Source organism: Pinus tabuliformis, chromosome 2_1, assembly GCF_031772625.1.
Source record: "Pinus tabuliformis cultivar Carrire ecotype Pingquan chromosome 2_1, CPIR1, whole genome shotgun sequence".
NCBI lineage: Eukaryota > Viridiplantae > Streptophyta > Pinopsida > Pinales > Pinaceae > Pinus > Pinus tabuliformis.
Genome location: NC_142299.1, coordinates 737,968,434 through 737,986,185, shown reverse-complemented (window position 1 = coordinate 737,986,185; position 17,752 = coordinate 737,968,434). Strand labels below are relative to the sequence as shown.

General features: G+C 42.6%; 1 protein-coding gene across 2 annotated transcripts in view; it reads right to left on the bottom strand.

Annotated features, from left to right (window-relative positions):
* The window catches only part of LOC149202697 (uncharacterized), a 451,520-nt gene that overhangs the window by 203,843 nt on the left and 229,925 nt on the right, over positions 1-17,752 (bottom strand). For both annotated transcript variants that reach the window (XR_016253903.1, XM_089403210.1), the window contains exon 5: positions 10,437-10,580. Coding sequence is in view for 1 of the 2 variants with exons in the window: in XM_089403210.1 (XP_089259336.1) it covers positions 10,437-10,580 (144 nt within the window). In the remaining variant the exon portion in view is untranslated. The remainder of the gene's footprint in view (positions 1-10,436; positions 10,581-17,752) is intronic.

The window sequence follows — 17,752 nt, the reverse complement described above, 5'->3', positions numbered from 1 at the left end:
TCTGGGGCTGGGTTGGCTGAGAAAGTTGAGAGAGTGATTAGAGTTGCAGCTAAGGGGCAGTGAATACAGAAGCAGAGAAGCAGAGATAGCACCGGGAGGATCAGCGCAGCAACCAGAACTGCCGGGAAAGCTGACGCAGAGGGCAGAAGCCAAAACTGTCGAGAACAGCCGGAACTGCTGGAACAGCTGGGAAAGTTGACGCAGAGGGCAGAAGCCAGAACTACCGAGAACAGCCGGGAATGCTGACGCAGAGGGCAAAAGCCAGAACTGCCAGGAACAGCCGGAACCGCCAGGAACTGTCGGGACAGCTGGAACTACCGGGAACAGCCGAAACTGTTGGAACAGCCACGAAAGTTGTCGCAGAGGGCAAAAGTCGGAACTTCCAGGAATAGCCAAAACTGCCGGAAACGCTGATGCAGAGCGCAGAAGCTGAAAGTGCCAAGAACAGCTACTGGGAACCGCCAGAATTGTCGAGAAAGCTGACATAGAGGGGAGAAGCCGGAACTGCCGGGAACAACCAGAACTGCCGAAATTGTCAAGAAAGCTGACGCAGAGGGGAGAAGCCGGAACTACCGGGAACAACCGGAACTTCCAGGAACTGTCGGAACTGTCGGGAAAGCTGACGCAGAGGGAAGAAGAGGCTAACGTAGTCCCTAGAGGTTGACGCTAGGGTTTTTCATGGGGCAGATTGGAGCTGAGGAGCTGCCAAAGTGTTTATCTAGGGTTTTAGCCGGAGCAACTGTCTCCAAAGGAGAGGTACTACTGCCAAGAATTTTCTCTATTGGGAGAGCCGGATTTGGCACCCAGATTGTATTCTGAAACTGCTTAATAAATCAAACCCTCAAAAAGCTGCACAGGTTTTCCCGCATTGGGTTTTTCCAGGGAAATTAGTCCAAAAATAACGATGTCATTTGTGTGCTTGTTTCTATTTCCTTCAGTTGATGATCTGTAATGTGTTGAGCATGTACTTGTGTTTATTTTCAGTATTTACATGGTAAATAACTTGTTAATTAATCAGAACAAGTAGGAAGGAATAAATTAGAAATTACATGGAGGGTTTCTAACTGTTAGACTTAGAAACTTCAACATATTACCGCTCAAACTAGTAGGGGTCCTAGAAGGGAATCCCATAGAGCAACTATTAGGTCAAGGGAAAGAATGGAGCAATAGCCCACTGTTACCTCAGTTAAAGCTCCCTGCTCTTTATGAACTTTCATCGATGGGAGGAGACCCAGTATAAAGGGGAATCACTGGATGAATGGAACAATGAGAGGGAAAAGAGTGATTCCTAAGGCCTATTCACAAGACAGTCAATTATATGGATTTCTTGCTCGAGAAGCAAGGCGATATGCTCTCTAGGAAGGGCTAAGAGGATTCTCGAGGCTAGGGTTTAGGAATATATCTAGCAAAGATGATTCCTAAGCCTTGAAATTCTTATGGAGAATTTGTCTTTGTGTGATCTTTGTGGAATCGACATCAATAGGTTGTGGGACCACACGGGACCAAGAAGACCCAAAATTAGGTCAAGGGTATGGAGTTGATCACCCAATGAGGGGCTTGACCTAATTAGGGAGAATAGGATCAATGGACAAACTTTATTTGAGGTTTGAATTCAGTGATCCTAATGAGGACACTAGCCAAGGGAAAAATAGGGCAATAAATGGTCCTTGAGCTAGGGCTTGCTATATATCAACATCCCACTATTGAATTTGCTTCAAATTTGATGGGCCTTTAGAGAAAACTTCAGCGCAATTGTGGCAAAAAATTGAAGTGTTTGGATGGCTAGATTGAGAGAGAATTGATGCCCTAGGTGACCTATGTAGGCTAGGCCTAGAAAAAGAGGGAGGTGAAAAGAATAAGCATTGAAAATGATCACCAATGGAGAATTAGTGCCTTGTCCTTTGGGAGAGATGGAGTCAAGGAGAATTTTTGATTTGGGAATAATTCACCCAATCAAGGAGGCCTTCAACAACTTCGCATGGCATTTAGAGCATGAGAACAACTGTTGCAAGGAATTTATACTTCAGTTTTCAATAAATGATGACTTATCGAGATGTATTTAGCATAATTTATCACTAGGGACATTCATACATGGCCCATGACATAATGCAACGCTATAAAGAACAAAACTTCCCACAATTTCATATAGAGCAATAGTAAATTTCAGACTTGTATAGCGAAAATCCCAGCAACATTCATGTGACAAAATTAAATGACAAGAATAAGCATTAAAAGAGTACTTACATGTATAAACAAATATATCCAATCATCAAATTATGCCAATAATGAAGCTTTAAGACGAGAGAGATATCCAAACATCAAAATTCATCCATAACATCCAAACTCGTCCTCCAAAAGGGATAACAAAAATTTCACAAGAGAAAATAACCCAATCCAAGTGACGATGATGAAAATGAATCATCTCACTTCTATTTATAAACTTCTCTAATGAATTCGATTTAGCTAAATTGACCTAATTGAGCCCCTAAAATAAAATAATGTCCATAATAATAATACTTTTGGTGGCGGCTAGAGGGGCGGATTCCCCTTTCCCGTGAGTCTGCTCTTTGCTAAAATCATAGGAACTTAGTATAACCGACTTGCAGGTGGTTGGTTATGCTCTTGGTGTTATAGTGGCAGCTATGAGGTTTGATCTTGGGTCTCCCATAGATTAGGCCTGGCAGTTACCGATTCACCATGTGGTTAAAAAAAAATAATACTTTTGGTAACAAGCCCACCAAATAGCTTAATAATGTAAAGATACGCCTCTCAAGAGGGTAGAATGATCAACATAGTGAGCTGTTGGGACTTTGAGGAGGCCTAATGAAGTCAAAGGGGTGCCATGATGAAGAACCGGATTCCAAACATAATAAACAAGGGGTTGACCCCTTGTTTTCCAAGAAAGAACCTATGGTGCTCCCAAGTGGGTGTGGGGGCACAAAGACATCCTCATGGGTCTCCAAGTGGATCGAAATCTCCTGGAGATCATCTGTAAGAGATAGGATGATGACATAAACCCTCCCTCTACAGCAGGAGACATCCTTTGGATGTTGGAACATCTGCAAAGTATATGGTACATATGTGGAGCCAACTAGGCACATGTTGACGGTGCTGGACCCGCCAACATGTAAGGAGATCTCCCCGGTAAGAAGTCCCAATTAGACCTCAAAGCGTTTGGTGCAGGAGTCCCAACAGTGGGTCGTATGGTATCACCTTGACCGCGGTTTCGCACAGAGGCAAGTAAGATGTCCCTGTTGGTAGCAAGAGTGTAATAGCTGTGGCGAGTCAAGGAAGGTGCATGAATGGTTCTAACACACAGAAAGTGGGGTGAGTGCACCCCTTGGAAACCTGTAATAGTACGCAGCTTGGAAGGGAACACACAAGCGAAGATGCATCACAAGCTGGAAAGCAAGATAGTGAGCAATCCAAAGTGATGGTTAAACCAATCAGCACATTTCAATAAGATTCATACATACTTATACAAAATAGTCCATACATGCATGCATAAGAAAACAGATACATATATCATTTAGAGTAAACAAGATAGCTAAAATACAATACGACATATGCATGAAACGTGTTGGCTCTGTTATATTAAGAAGTGTAAGTTCCAGTCATACAATACATCCATGTCCAACCACTAGTTCCGATAGCGGAACGTTACAACCACAATCGCCTGCTCCTCCAAAGAGATATACTAGCTCTGCACAGTGGAGAAGCCAAGGCTCATTACAATACTGTCCAAGCTTTCTCTAAGATACTCCTATTGGAAGCTTGGCTGATCAAAAGCCTCTATAATGAGTTATGAGGGACTATATATAGCAAAGGGTGGGTGGCCCTTGACATTCCCCTTTGTGACAGTTCAACTACCCTCATGACTCTTCATCTAATCTATGAATCTACATCTAACTATCGACACTTCAAGTTACACTTGACAAGACATTACATACAATCTGCACATGTACCATGTGAGACAAAATAGGCTTGAGCAAGCCATGCAAGACTGATATGACTCGGACAAATGTTGGAAGACTAGTTCTTCGACATCCTCATGGTGGTCGACAATAGCGAACTGATACCAAGCTCGGTAGTCCGCGATGGTGTCCGTTTACTCTAAGGTGACATCGTTCTAGAAACGAACTCTTGCCTCCATAGCATCTGGGTACACTGCTCAGGCTCCTCTGTCCAACTAGTTTGATAGCATGCACATCATTGCCTTGAGTGTCGTTGGACGAGCAACATACTTGTGCATGGTGTCTACATTGATCACCAAGTCTAGGCTGGTGGCTATGCGCATCAACTCGTCAAAGTACGAGTCAAGCTCCAGTCAGACCTGTGCCTTTGTCTTCGCCTGGGTGAGTGTCCCAATAGATGGGATCGCATGTGCACGCACAACAACATCCATACTCCTGAATACCCATGCATGGGAAGCCTGTAGACTAGTGATGAGCTGCGGGAGATCTTCATAGTTCCGGATCTGACTCCGGATGCGTGCCTTCAGCTCGACCGCTCTGGGCTTCATCATCTTAGGCAAGTGTAGCGGGGCTCCCTTGTATCTCATTGTCCATGTTTGCATGTAATCAACAGCAGCATGCACGTTCGACAAGATACGTGCTCTCCTAGCACATCACTGCTGCCAACCATTGAGATGGACAACTGCCTTATGCACAGTACCAAACTTGGAATACAACGCCCCATGACTGTGTCAAGGGACAATACTTCATCTAGTATTGCCTTCTTCAACTCTGCTCAGGCAGATGTTGTAACCAACTCTCCTCCCTACTTGGCCGTCTGTAATTCCTTAGCCATTCGCTCATTCTCAGCGATAAGGAAGTGAACACTCGAGCTAGTGGCTTCGTCATATGCTCTAGTAGCATCGGCCAATGCTTTTGGATGTTTGCGTCACTCTGATAGGGACTGCATCACCCTACCCGACTCACCAGCACCCAATTTGTCCCACGAAAGTCCTCCCAGCGCTGCCTCTTGGCCCTGCATCAGCTCTGCTAGCCTCTACACAACTACTGAAGCTTCTGCGTCAGCCCTCAGACCCTCTATGTCACACACATTGGCTTCTTCTGGCTTTGCGCAACTCCCAGCTGCCTCTACGTAGCACCCAGCTACCTCTGCATCAACCTCTCCAGGTTCTACGATCTCTCTAGTACTAACTCTGCCTCTCTCTATGTATTCACTGCCCCTCGCTGCTAATCACTGATTCACTTTTGCTTAGCAACTCTGCTCTAGCAAAATGAATGACTGATCACTCTGGTGTATCCTCCAACTGACCCTCAAGCCTCCTCTTATACTTTTCTCGTTGGTCCATCAACGACCGAGATTAAATCTCTAATCAACAGCTAAGATTAGATTTGGCTTGATCCATGACTTTTGGAACCTTCTAACCCAGTTTTATATTAATACCCATTAATATTTTATTTTTCCTAAGTTTAGACTTAGGAACTCCACTAAAAATATTAATTATTTTAATATCTCCTAAACTGGTTAGTATCTACCCAAACCATTTCTAGGTCTTGGAGATCTCATGTGCTTTAGCCTCTCCACCAATTTTCATGGCTAGAGCACATCTGATGCTACCCCAAATCAACACTCCCTCTTAGCAAGGAATGTGCTCTAGTAGTGCTCCACCACTGAACATCACCCTGATCATCCGGCCCCGGTACCTATGTTGATGCTTGGCCTGCTGCCCAACATCCACTGCACTGTTGTCTCCTGTACTGTTGCCCATGGCTCTGCCACTGCCACTGCTACGTCTATACTGTAGCTCCCTCTGCATCTGTGTTGTTGCTAGTTCTCTCCTCCCAACACTATATCTGCACTGCAACTCTCTCTCATCATGTTGCCCATAGCACTACCACTACCACTACTGCACTGCAACTCAATTACCGAGAAGTAGGTAACTGATCTACCCAAGTACTGACATCCTTGTCAGGCTAGAAGCCCCCTAATGCTGAAGCTACCTCTGCTACTACTTCCCATGCTCCCTCTGCTGCCTCTGTGCCTCTCGCAATGCATTAACCACCTATGTGCCTATTGCACTGCTACAACCCTCAGTGCGCTACCAACAACCACTGCACTCTAGCACTTCCTTGTCGCTCCATCCGCATCTTGCTTCTACCGACATCCATCATCCTGCTACTGTCTCTCGGGGCTCCCATAGCGGATATGATCCAAGAGTTTGGGTACCTCAAGGATCCTGCCCCTCATCTTCTATAGTCCTCCTGACTACAACTCGATGTCTCCCCACCTCTTCTCTAGAGGTGCATGAGCACTCATGGCACAGTCATCATCCATCGACTTCTTTCTCCGCCTTAGCAGGCGCTTCCTTGGAGTCAGAAGGCTCTCCCTTATTCTTCTTCCTGGGACATTAGGTTGCATAATGACCCACCTCCCCACAATGGAAGCACTTTACCTTGGAGATGGCCTTATTCTTCCTCTTCCCCTGCTGTCCCGCAAATGCCAGAGCCACATCCTCTTCCTCCTCTTTCTTGATTCGACCTCCTTTGCTGCTACTTCCCGCCTTGGTCAACCGTCTGATCTCTTCTTGGCGAAGAGTTGCCCACATCTCTTCCCATCCTGGAAGATCAGCTCTGCCCAAAATGCTTTGGACAAATGTCTCCCAATCCTCGGAGACTGCATTTAGGGCAATCCTCACCATGAATTCTTGATCCGGTGTGGCCCCTATGGAAGTAAGTTGGTCCCGAATCTCTTGCAACCTATTGAGGTATAGATCTATCTGCTCCCCCTTCTGCATCTGATACGTCTGCAACTGATTCTCCAACAACATCTTCCTCTGCATGGAAGTGCCCTGATATAATGTCGTCAAGGTATTCCACATCTCCTTTGTCGCGTTCTTCTCAGCAATATGCGGTATCACATGATTCTTGACCCCATCAAGGATTATGCACTTTGCTTTTTCCATTGCATCCTCGTACCTTTCATTATTAGCTGTGTCGACTAGGATAGCCACGTTTCTCAAGGCCAAGCCCTTAATGCAATGTCTATCCAGAACAGACAAGATCCTGGCCTTCCAGATGACAAAGTTGGATGCCTCGTCCAATCTATCATGATCCCTCAGTCCGTTCATGGCCATCTCTGCTCTTCTACTGGACTCCCTCTGAGTCTCGACTTCCATCCTGGAAGTTCTTTCGTAGACTCCCTTTGAGCCTCGATTTCCCTCCTGGAAATCCTCCTGCCAACTGTCGAACTGCTCCTCTTCGATCCTCTTTGCAACTACAAAACTCGAATCCAGATTTCTTGGCTAGAAATCCCTCAAGGCAGCGGCTCCCTCTACCTTGGTTATGTCCCGTTAGGTACTGTTGTGTTTTGACAGCAACAGCACCCCACCAGCTTCCCAATTCACAATCTGCCCATAGCTTCCTAGGCCCCAACAGTTGAAGAAACTGAGCCTCTTAGCTCTGCGCAATCCTGGCAACGGTGAATCGCTCCTCTGGCCAATTGCGTCAAAGCCTACCTGACTAAGTATGATGACGTGGCTCCTCGTGAGCCTCTTCTACCTTACTCTACCTTTGCACTGGCCCTCTCTCTGGCTCAAAATGATGACGCATGCCAGCTACGTCACTCTTCCTTTGCTGTTTTATTCTTAGAAACAACTTCTGTCTCTCAGGGCAGTTGTTTCTGCTGCAAATTCTCTGATTTAGTTGGTGCCTTCAGCTCTCATATGATCTGCAATGCTTTGATACCATGTTTAAATTTCTAAGTCTGACACGTCAGAAATTCTTCCTACATTATCTGGTTTATTTCTCCTACTTGTTTATTACTCAACAAGTTATTTAACCATATGAATACTAAAAATAAGCACGAATGCAGTCTCAACCATCTGCAGATCAACAACTAAAAATAACAGACAAACACACAAGGGACATCGTTATTTTTGGACAATCATCCCTAGAAAACCCCAAGTTGGGAAAATCAGTGCAGCAATTCTAAGGGTTTTATTATTAAGCAGCATTCTTGAGTACAACTAGGGTGCCAAACTGGCTCACCCAACAGAGATATCTATCTGGCAGTAATACCTCTCTTCGGAAGCAGATATTCAATAAGTCTGCTCCACAAAAATCTATCCAACACTTCTTTGAGGCTCTGCGTCAGCCCTCCTAGCCTTTGCGTCACTCTAAAACCCCCTGCGTCAGCGTTCTGCTGATCTGCGCTGGCTCTCTGGCCTTTTGCGTTACCCATGTAGGCCCTGCTGGCCTCTACGCAGTCACTCTGGCTCTTTGCATGGCTCCTATTGGCTCTGCATAGCCTCTTCAGTCTCTGTGTTGGTCCTTCGATACTATCTCTGTCTCTCTGCTATGCACTCACTGCCCCTCGCTGCAACTCTGATCACTTGTTCGAATTTTCTCAGCCAACCCCACTCTAGAAAATCAAACTGATTGATCAATCTTGGTATATCTCCAACTGACCCTCAAGCCTCCTCTTATACTTTTTATGTTGAGTCCTCAACAGCCGAGATTAAATCTTTAATCAATGGCTAAGATTAGATTTGGCTTGATCTATGTCATTTAGAACATTCTCACCCAATTTTATATTAATATCCATTAATATTTTAATTTTCTTAAGTTTAGACTTAGGAGCTCCATTAAAAATATTAATTATTATAATATCTCCCTAACCGAGTGGAATTTCCCCAAACCATTTCTGAGTCTTGGAGATCTCATGTGCTTTAGCCTCTCCACCAATTTTCATGGCTATAGCACATCCGATGCTACCCCAAATCAACAGTGTCTAACTTGATGATTGCTTCTTTAAAGTCTAGAACAGATTTCGATATTTTATTGTGGTGAATGGTTCACAACATATCTATGGTCATTTAAACTGTTATAAATCATTCACTTGCAATAAACTTGGGAATCTAGTCATCATTGGTGTTCAAACTTGTTCTATGTAAGACATTAATGCTCCAGCACATTTTGTGGGTGATTTTCATCGTTGTTTCATGGTGCATCATTGAACCTTGCTACATCACAAATACTTTTGAATACCTTTGGATCAGAAATTATGTGTGTCTCTTGAATATTCACTGATGAATAAGCAAAACTGGTTTAATAAGTCAATCTGAAATCACTATTGATGTGGATGACTTTTGTGGTTTGAATTTACACTCATTTCAGCACATTTGAAGCATAACTTACAGTTGGTAAATTGGCCAGAACTATTGTGTATTTAATGTGTCACAACCACTTCACTTTCTAGCAATTGCTTTGATTAATTTATTACTTATCTGTTATGGTTAATTGCTGGTAATTACATTTTCTGTGGCATATCATGGCATAGACACTTTGGATTGATCAAATAAACAATCTTTGCACTCTTTATATCACATTCCTACAACATCTTCGAAGTGCAAATTGACATTTTGGATAATTGCATTAATCAATCTAAACTAATTTAAACTCCCACTCCATACATAAAAATTTAGCTTTGATTGACCCATAGGGATTTCCCACCTAGACTGGGATCTTTCTTCTCTATAGTCTGAAGTGTGGGGCAAGGCCACCAAGGTGACAGTGGGTGGCTTGCCTGCGAGTTGTCTCCAGCCTCTTCTTTTGAGGTTAGGACTTTTCCTCCTATGTGAGAGTTTGAGTGGTTACAATGCCTGAGCAGTTAGCAGGGAAACACAGGCCCCATCACGCAGTTGGGCACCAGATTCATGATGAAGGGGGACCCTGCAAAGCTGGCAATGTGGCCAACTTATGAACCACCCCACCCCCTACTTTCTGATAAGGTGCTCTGTGTACTTTTGAATCAGGCCTAATTAATAGAATGTGTACTTTTGGATCAGACCTAAGTGATACAATAATGAATGCATCTGCAATGCTTATCCAGACCTTAGTGCGGCACTCACTTTATTGAGCTGATTTTCTCTTCTGCAATTTTATGATTTTTTGTAATACAAAAGACATTTTCTCAAAACAAAAAAAAAGAGTATTAGCCACTTTGACAAGGTGAAAAAAACATCAATGGTTAAAAAGATTTAGCTATAACCAGAATGATTAGCTGGGTGGGTATGACATAAGCAACAAATCAAGTCAGGAAAAAATCCCTACTGTTCCAACAACATAATTGATATCCTTCTGCCAGTCTTTTGGTTGAATACAAACAAAGAATAATGATATCAACAAAGGCAATGATTAAAACATTAACAGTTCATGGAAGCGAAAATAATATATATCCATTCAGATTTTTTCAGATGCCTTAAAGTCTTTCTCATTCCGTTCCTTCAATGTATTCAAGTAAAACAAGATGAATATTGGCAAAAGGGAAGCTATTCCAGTTTCTAGTAAGATCTAGTAAAATGGGTAGTATGATCTTTCCATAACAATGTCCAGTTTTCCTTTTTAAACATACAAGGTTCATGTCTTGCAGTAGTAACCTTAAATAAATGAAGACCAAGAAATTACCTCTTTATCATTGATCCAAACAGAATGAGCTGCCAGTAGGTTTTCTCCGAGAAACCCTATTTTGTCCAAGTAAGTAACTGTTCCATCATTCACTGCCCTTGTTCTAACTACATGTTCATTCTCATAAGGAATTTCTGCAACATGCTAAACAACAGAAGAGCATGTTAGGCCTACGAGAAACATACAGAAACTAAGCTTTCTTTTAAACAAGTACCTTGGGTTTCTTTTCCCATGTCTTTTCTTTTCAATTTGTCTCGTTTCATAAGTAAACTGGGTAAGATTCATTTTATTTGTTAAATATAATACCATAAGAAATCATTCTTGGAAGCTTCAAAATTTTCCTGTGAACCTAAATATATCTATTTCTATGATACAGAACATACCAAAAAAATACGGAAAAATGTGTCCATATATAATTCCATCTGTGACTTTAGGGTTATTGAAAGTGTCCCGTGAGCTTGTTTGATGAGCCCCTGTGGGACTGAAGATCAATCCAATTATTTGTATACAATAAGTCGTAAATACAGTGTACATTATCATGTCAATTAATTGACAAGGGCAGGTAGTGGTTCATACCCTGTTTCCAAAAAAACATTAGCTAGCTTTCATATGTCCATCTGTTTGTCCTCATGCTGATATGTCAGACAAAATTTATGCTTTGACTCTTTGAAAATGATGTTAATATTACAATGATATGTGTGTGTGTGTGTGCATGTTTAATTTATCTTTTGATGTACAAAGCCCACTCCATCTTTGCCATTGCACAAATCAAAGTCAGCAAAATTTCTAACTTAGTCATTCTTGATGAAACATGTCTCCATCTTTGATTGTGCATTTTGGATCAGTGTTATCAAAACCAAACTGGTCATCAAACCAGTTGACCGCAAAAATGTGCATTAGACCGGAAAAAGGAAAAAATTGGACCACAAAACCAGTCCACCAAAAAATTCATAAAATATTCAAATCTTTAAGATAGATATATATATATATATATATATATATATATATTCATCTGCATCCATATGAATCCAAACCATTTATATACAAATATGCAAAGTTTCTCAATTATATAGCATGAAAGAGTGCATTTAATCTAAATAGCACAAAGTACAACACATATTTGAACCAAAATACATGAAGAAAGAGGCTCTAAATGGCCTCCCGAGTCCAAAAATAAGCATACTACTTATGAGTGAAATCTGGAGTCTAGGCTCTACAATCTGATCATACGGTACTAGTGTTTTGCAATTGTTGAACTCCTTTGTCATGATTGTACCCTTCACTGAAGCCATGGAAACAGTAGGGTCATGATAGAGAAGTTCAAAAATCAATGCAACTAACATAAAGGTACATATATAGCTTGATGCTCTTGATTAAACGCCAATTCCATAGCCTCATACATGATAGTCTAGTGGAAATGTTATAATCCTACCACCCTTGAAATTCTGAAAATTGTTAAGTTTGTTGAATTTTGAATGGGATCTAAAATTCTACCTATTGACCACTGAAATGTACTTGAAGATTTAATGACTCCATACCCGAGGATATGTCAGATGGATCATGTACCATCAGAGTTCATATATCATCAGAGCTTTTAAGCTTTATCTTCTTCTTCTCATTCTTCTTCTATATTGTACTGAGATTCCCCAGGCCCTGCGGGGATGCTATAAAGTGAAGCTAGTGTGATGAATTGAGTCATGTAACAAGCCTAGGTAACTTGGGACATTTTCATCGAGTGAGTTTACTTTGGGAGGTTTTTTTTTATTTGGTTAATTATTGGTACTTTTAGCACATAATAATTAATCGAGTTTTTTCCTACAAGCAATAACCCCAAAGCTGGAGTAAGGCTTGATGGCAAGGCCTTGGGTGAATCCTAGTGTCTAGCATCTTTGTATATTACCATACTAGATCACTCGTAAAGTTTCACAGAATTTGATTAGGTCTATGGGTCATTTTTTAATTTTTTAAAATTTTCCACAAGGCGGAAATTTTAATAAATTCCAATTGCAAAATGTAATAAGTGATGTCTACATGAGTTGTATGGGGTATGTGTGCTCAAAATTACACCTCTCACCCTCAAATTTCTATTAAGTAACACTTTGAAGGGTAAAAAATGTTGATTTGGAGTAGCATCAGATGTGCTCTAAGCCTCAAATTTTGCAGGGAGGCTTGGGCACATGCTTTCCAAAGAACCCAAAAACCATTTTGCGAAATTCCACCCAGGGACGATTATATAAAAATAATTAATATTTTTAATGGGGTTCCTAAGTCTAAACTTAGGAAAATTAAAATATTAATGGGTATTAATCTAATTGTGGGTGAATCTTCTAGATAAAGACAAAGATCAAGTCAAAACAATCTGAGCCTTTGACTAAGAGTTAATCTAGACCGTTGGTTGTCCAACAGGAAGATATAAGAAGGGGCCTGAGGGTCATTTGGAAATACACCAAGACAGATAAAGAAATTGATTTTATGAAGTGAAAAGTTCTCAGGAGAAAAAAATCGATTGAGGAGACTTCTTGCAGTAGAGGGGCAGTGAGAATTTAGAAGAAGGAAGTTCCAGAGAGTACAAGGCAAAGGGAGGACAGAAAGACGTCCAAAGAAAGGCTAACGCTCGCCCACGGAGTGCTGACGCAGAGGCAACACGGTCCTTGAGGGGAAGTCGAGTTTCCTACTAAGGTTAGTCTAATTTTAGTTGTTGAGAACTGGGGTGTGAGTTCGGAAGGCAGAAGATCGATTTTCTCAGCCAGCAGAGGATCCGGAAGAAGAGCAGCGTAATACCCAGCAAGGGTGACGCAAAAACTGACGGGAGAGACACAGTTCTACGTAGAGGCCACACAGAGCCTCCAGTTCAGCAGGATCAGTCACTACTTCTCCCAGTGATAGAGTGAGATCATTTCACCAATATTTTGTCCAGTATTCTCTCTGTATCGGATTGCTAGTTGAGCATTCCAGAATTGTACTAAGATTTTCTTCTGCATAATAATAAAACCCTCAGAGTTGTTGCACCGGTTTCCCACATTGGGTTTTTCCGGGAACATTTGTCCAAAAATAACGGTGTCCTATGTGTTTGTATTTCCTTGCTCAGTTTCTATGTTTCAGAATCATAATTAATTTGGTGTAGGTTGCTTTAGTAATTTACTTCAATATTTCAAGAAGAAATCTGAAATAAGTTTGTAATGTAATTTACGATCTAGGTGAAGTACATTCAGTTGGTTGCAGTAGGATTCCTAAGATTGTTAGATCTAGGAATTTTCACATGGTATCAAAGTTGTTGATGTGAAACAGGGAAGAGCACATCTAGCACTGAAGCAGAGGCCAACTTGCTGCGCATGTAGCAACTCGAATCCCCTGAGGGATTGCGCAGTTCTGCCCAGGAGGGCTATATTTTCATGGGTGTCTCACTCTAGGAGAGCCGACAGAGAGGTAAGATTGTCGGATCGAGAATTTGCCAAGGCAGAGGGAACCACGTAGAGCTAGAGGGACGTAGTTTTCTGCAAGCTAAGTGTTGGGCAGAAAAGTCGTGGGAAGAAGGAAGCAGATCGCATAGTGAGAGAATACTTCCTCAGTGATTTCTTGGCGAGGAAATCAGTATTTTATATTTGCTGAGCAGAAGAGGAGCAACAGACATACCAGCTCCATCAGGGAGTGCATAAGACAGCGTAAGAGCTATGTAGTAGGGAGAAAGAGGGAGTTGTTCGATAGTTTTCGGAAGATATGGAAACTAGTGGCTTGAGGGATCAGGATAGGTTGGACGAAGCTTCCAACTACATCATCTGGAAGGCTAGAATGTCTTTCCTTTTAGATGAGCATGCCCTCAAGACATATGTTGATAGTGTGGTAGTTGTCCCTGCGGATGTAGACCCACTAAAGAAGTACAAAGCTAAGATGCGATCTTCCGAGAAGCAGAAGATGTACTTGGAACAGAAGTTGAAATCTGCGCAGATGCAGAAGGGAGAACATGTGGATCCATTCCTCACAAAGCTAAAGGAGACACATGATGAGTTGTCGATTGCGGGGCATACACCTCAGAATTCAGAGTTAGTGAGACAGGCTCTAAATTCTGTCTCGGATGAATGGCAAGTGTTTGTCCAAAGTATCCTAGGCAGAACAGCATTACCAAATTAGGATGAGATGTGGGCAGCTCTAAAACAAGAAGAGCTGAGGAGAGACCTGGTCAAGGTTAAACTTGATGGAAGCAACAACAGCAGTGGATCGAAGCCCAAAATAGAGGAGGAGGATAACGCATCCCTTGCATCGAAGGGACAACAGGGGCAACAAAAACGAAAGGACGTCTCCAAGGTGAAGTGTTTCAGATGTGGCAAGATGGGCCACTATGCATCCTAGTGTTCTTTGAAGAAAAAGACAAGGATGAGAAGCACAATCCTAAGGTTGCAGCCACAAAGATCAAACAGGAAGAGGAGTTCGCCATGACAACCAAGATACCTCCAAGACGGAGGTGGGCTGATATAGAACTGTAGTTCGATAGAGCTACAGATGGGCAGGATTCTTAAGGAGCCCACCCCTTGGATCATCACCTTGCTACTGGAGCCCATCATTAGTAGTAGCGGGATGGAGGAGTTTTCAATTGGTGCCATGGACTGTTGATTCGACAGATGCAGTAGTTAGTAGCGCCAAAACGTGAGCAACGCAGCAGAGAGGCAGTAGTGCGTGGAGGCACAGTGCAGAGCTTCAGCGGCGCAGTGGCTTTAGAAGATAGCGTGGGACTAGCAGAAGTCACGCTTTCAGCACCAAGGTGTATCCACTTGATACTTGTCTAGTCTTTGGTGTTTTCAGTTGCTTCTCTCAGCAACTGAGTTGCAGTACGGATGCAGTGTTAACAGTGGCAGTGCTAGCAGCATAGCAGATGCAGCATTTGAGAGGCAGATGTAGTACAAATGTCGGATTGACAGTGGCAGTGTCAAAGGCAGCGGTACAGTAGCAGCAAAAGCGTAGTAGTTGGTGGATAGCATGTCATACATCAGCAACGCATAGGAAGATGCTTCAGAGTCAGAGCAGTATGCAGCAGCAGTATATTGTTAGAGCACAATCCTCGCTAAGAGGGAGTGTTGATTTGGGGTAGCATCGGATGTGATGTAAGCCTAAAATTTTGCAGGGAAGCTTGGGCACATGCATTCCAAAGAACCCAGAAACCATTTTGGGAAATTTCATCCAGAGACGATTATATTAAAATAATTAATATTTTTAATAGGGTTCTTAAGTCTAAACTTAGGAAAATTAAAATATTAATGGGTATTAATCTAATTGTGGGTGAATCTTCTAGATAAAGACAGAGATCAATTCAAAATGATTTGAGCCTTTGATTAGGAGTTAATCTAGGTTGTTGGTTGTCCAACAAGAAGATATAACAAGGGGCTTGAGGGTCATTCGGAAATACACCAAAAGAAATCAAGAAATCGATTTTCTGAAGTGAGAAGTTCTCAAGAGGAAAAATCAATTAAGGAGATTTCTTGCAGCAGAGGGGCACTAAGAATTCGAAAGAAGGAAGTTCCGAAGAGTACGAGGCAGAGGGAGGACAGAAAGACGTCTACAGAAAGCCTGGCGCTGGCCCATGCAGTGCTGATGTAGAAGCAGCGTTGTCCTTGAGGGGAAGTCGAATTTCAGTTGCCGAGAGCTGGGGTGTGAGTCTAGGAGCCAAAAGATCGATTTTCTTAGCCAGCAGAGGATCCAAAAGAAGGGCAGCGTAATACCCAGTTCAACAGGATCAGTCATTGATTCTCCCAGTGACAAGGTGAGATCATTTCACCAATCTTTTGTCCAGTATTCTCTCTGTATCGGATTTCCAGTTGAGCATTCTAGAATTGTACTTAGATTTTCTCCTGCATAATAATAAAACCCTCAGAGTCGCTGCACTAGTTTTCCCACATTCGATTTTTCCGGGGACATTTGTCCAAAAATAACGGTGTCCTATGTGTTTGTATTTCCTTGCTCAGTTTCTATGTTTCAGAATCATAATTAATTTGCTATAGGTTGCATTAGTAATTTACTTCAATATTTCAAGAAGAAATCTGAGATAAGTTTGTAATGTAATTTACGATCTAGGTGAAGTAGATTTAGCTGGTTGCAGTAGGATTCCTGAGATTGTTAGATCTAGGAATTTTCACATGGTATCAGAGTTGTTGATGTGAAACAGGGAAGAGCAGATCTAGCACTGAAGCAAGGGCCAACTTGCTGCAGCAAGCAACAGTTCGAATCCCTTGAGGGATTGCATAGTTCTAGCCAGGAGTGTTATATTTTCGTGGGTGTCTCTCTGAGTGAGCCAAGAAAGAGGTAAGACTGTCGGATCGAGAATTTGCCTAGGCAGAGGGAACCACCCAGAGCATCAACGCAGAGCTAGAGGGATGCAGTTTTCTGCAAGCTAAGTGTTGGGCAAAAAAGTTGTCAGAAGAAAGAAGCAGACCGCATAGTGAGGGAATACTTCCTCAGTGATTTCTTGCCGAGGAAATCAATATTACACATTTGCGGAGTAGCAGAGGAGTAGTAGACTTACCAGCTCCATCAGGGAGTGCGTAAGCCAGCCTAAGAGCTATGCAATAGGGAGAAAGAGGGAGTTGTTCGACAATTTTTGAAAGATATGGCAACCAGTGGCTTGAGGGATCAGGACAGGTTGGACGAAGCTTGCAACTACGTCATCTGGAAGGCTAGAATGTATTTCCTTCTAGATGAGAATGCCCTCAAGACATATGTTGATAGTGTGGTAGTTGTCCCTGCAGATGCAAATCCACTAAATAAATACAGAGCTGAGATGGTGAAGGCCAAGAGGATGATCCTGGATGGAGTCAAGGATCATGTGGAGTGTCACGTTGCTAGCAGAGGGACTGCTAAAGAAATGTGGGATGCCTTGGCCACATTGTATTAGGTATCTTCCAAGCAGCGAAAGATATACTTCGAACAGAAGTTGAGATCTGCGCAGATGGAGAAGGGAGAACATGTGGATCCATTCCTCACGAAGCTGAAGGAGACTCGTGATGAGTTGTCGGTTGCGGAGCATACACCTCAGGATTCGGATTTAGTGAGACTGGCTCTAAATTTTGTCTTTCGATGAATCGTAAGTCTTTGTCCAAAGTATCCTTGGCAGAGCAGCATTGCCGAATTCGGATGAGATGTGGGTAGCTTTAAAACAAGAAGAGCTGAGGAGATACCTAGTCAAGGTCAAACTTGATGGAAGCAGCAGCAGCAGTGGGTCGAAGCCCAAATTAGAGGAGGAGGATAACGCAGCCCTTGCATCGAAAGGACAGCAAGGGCAACAGAGACGAAAGAAGGACGTCTCCAAGGTGAAGTGTTTCAGATGTGGC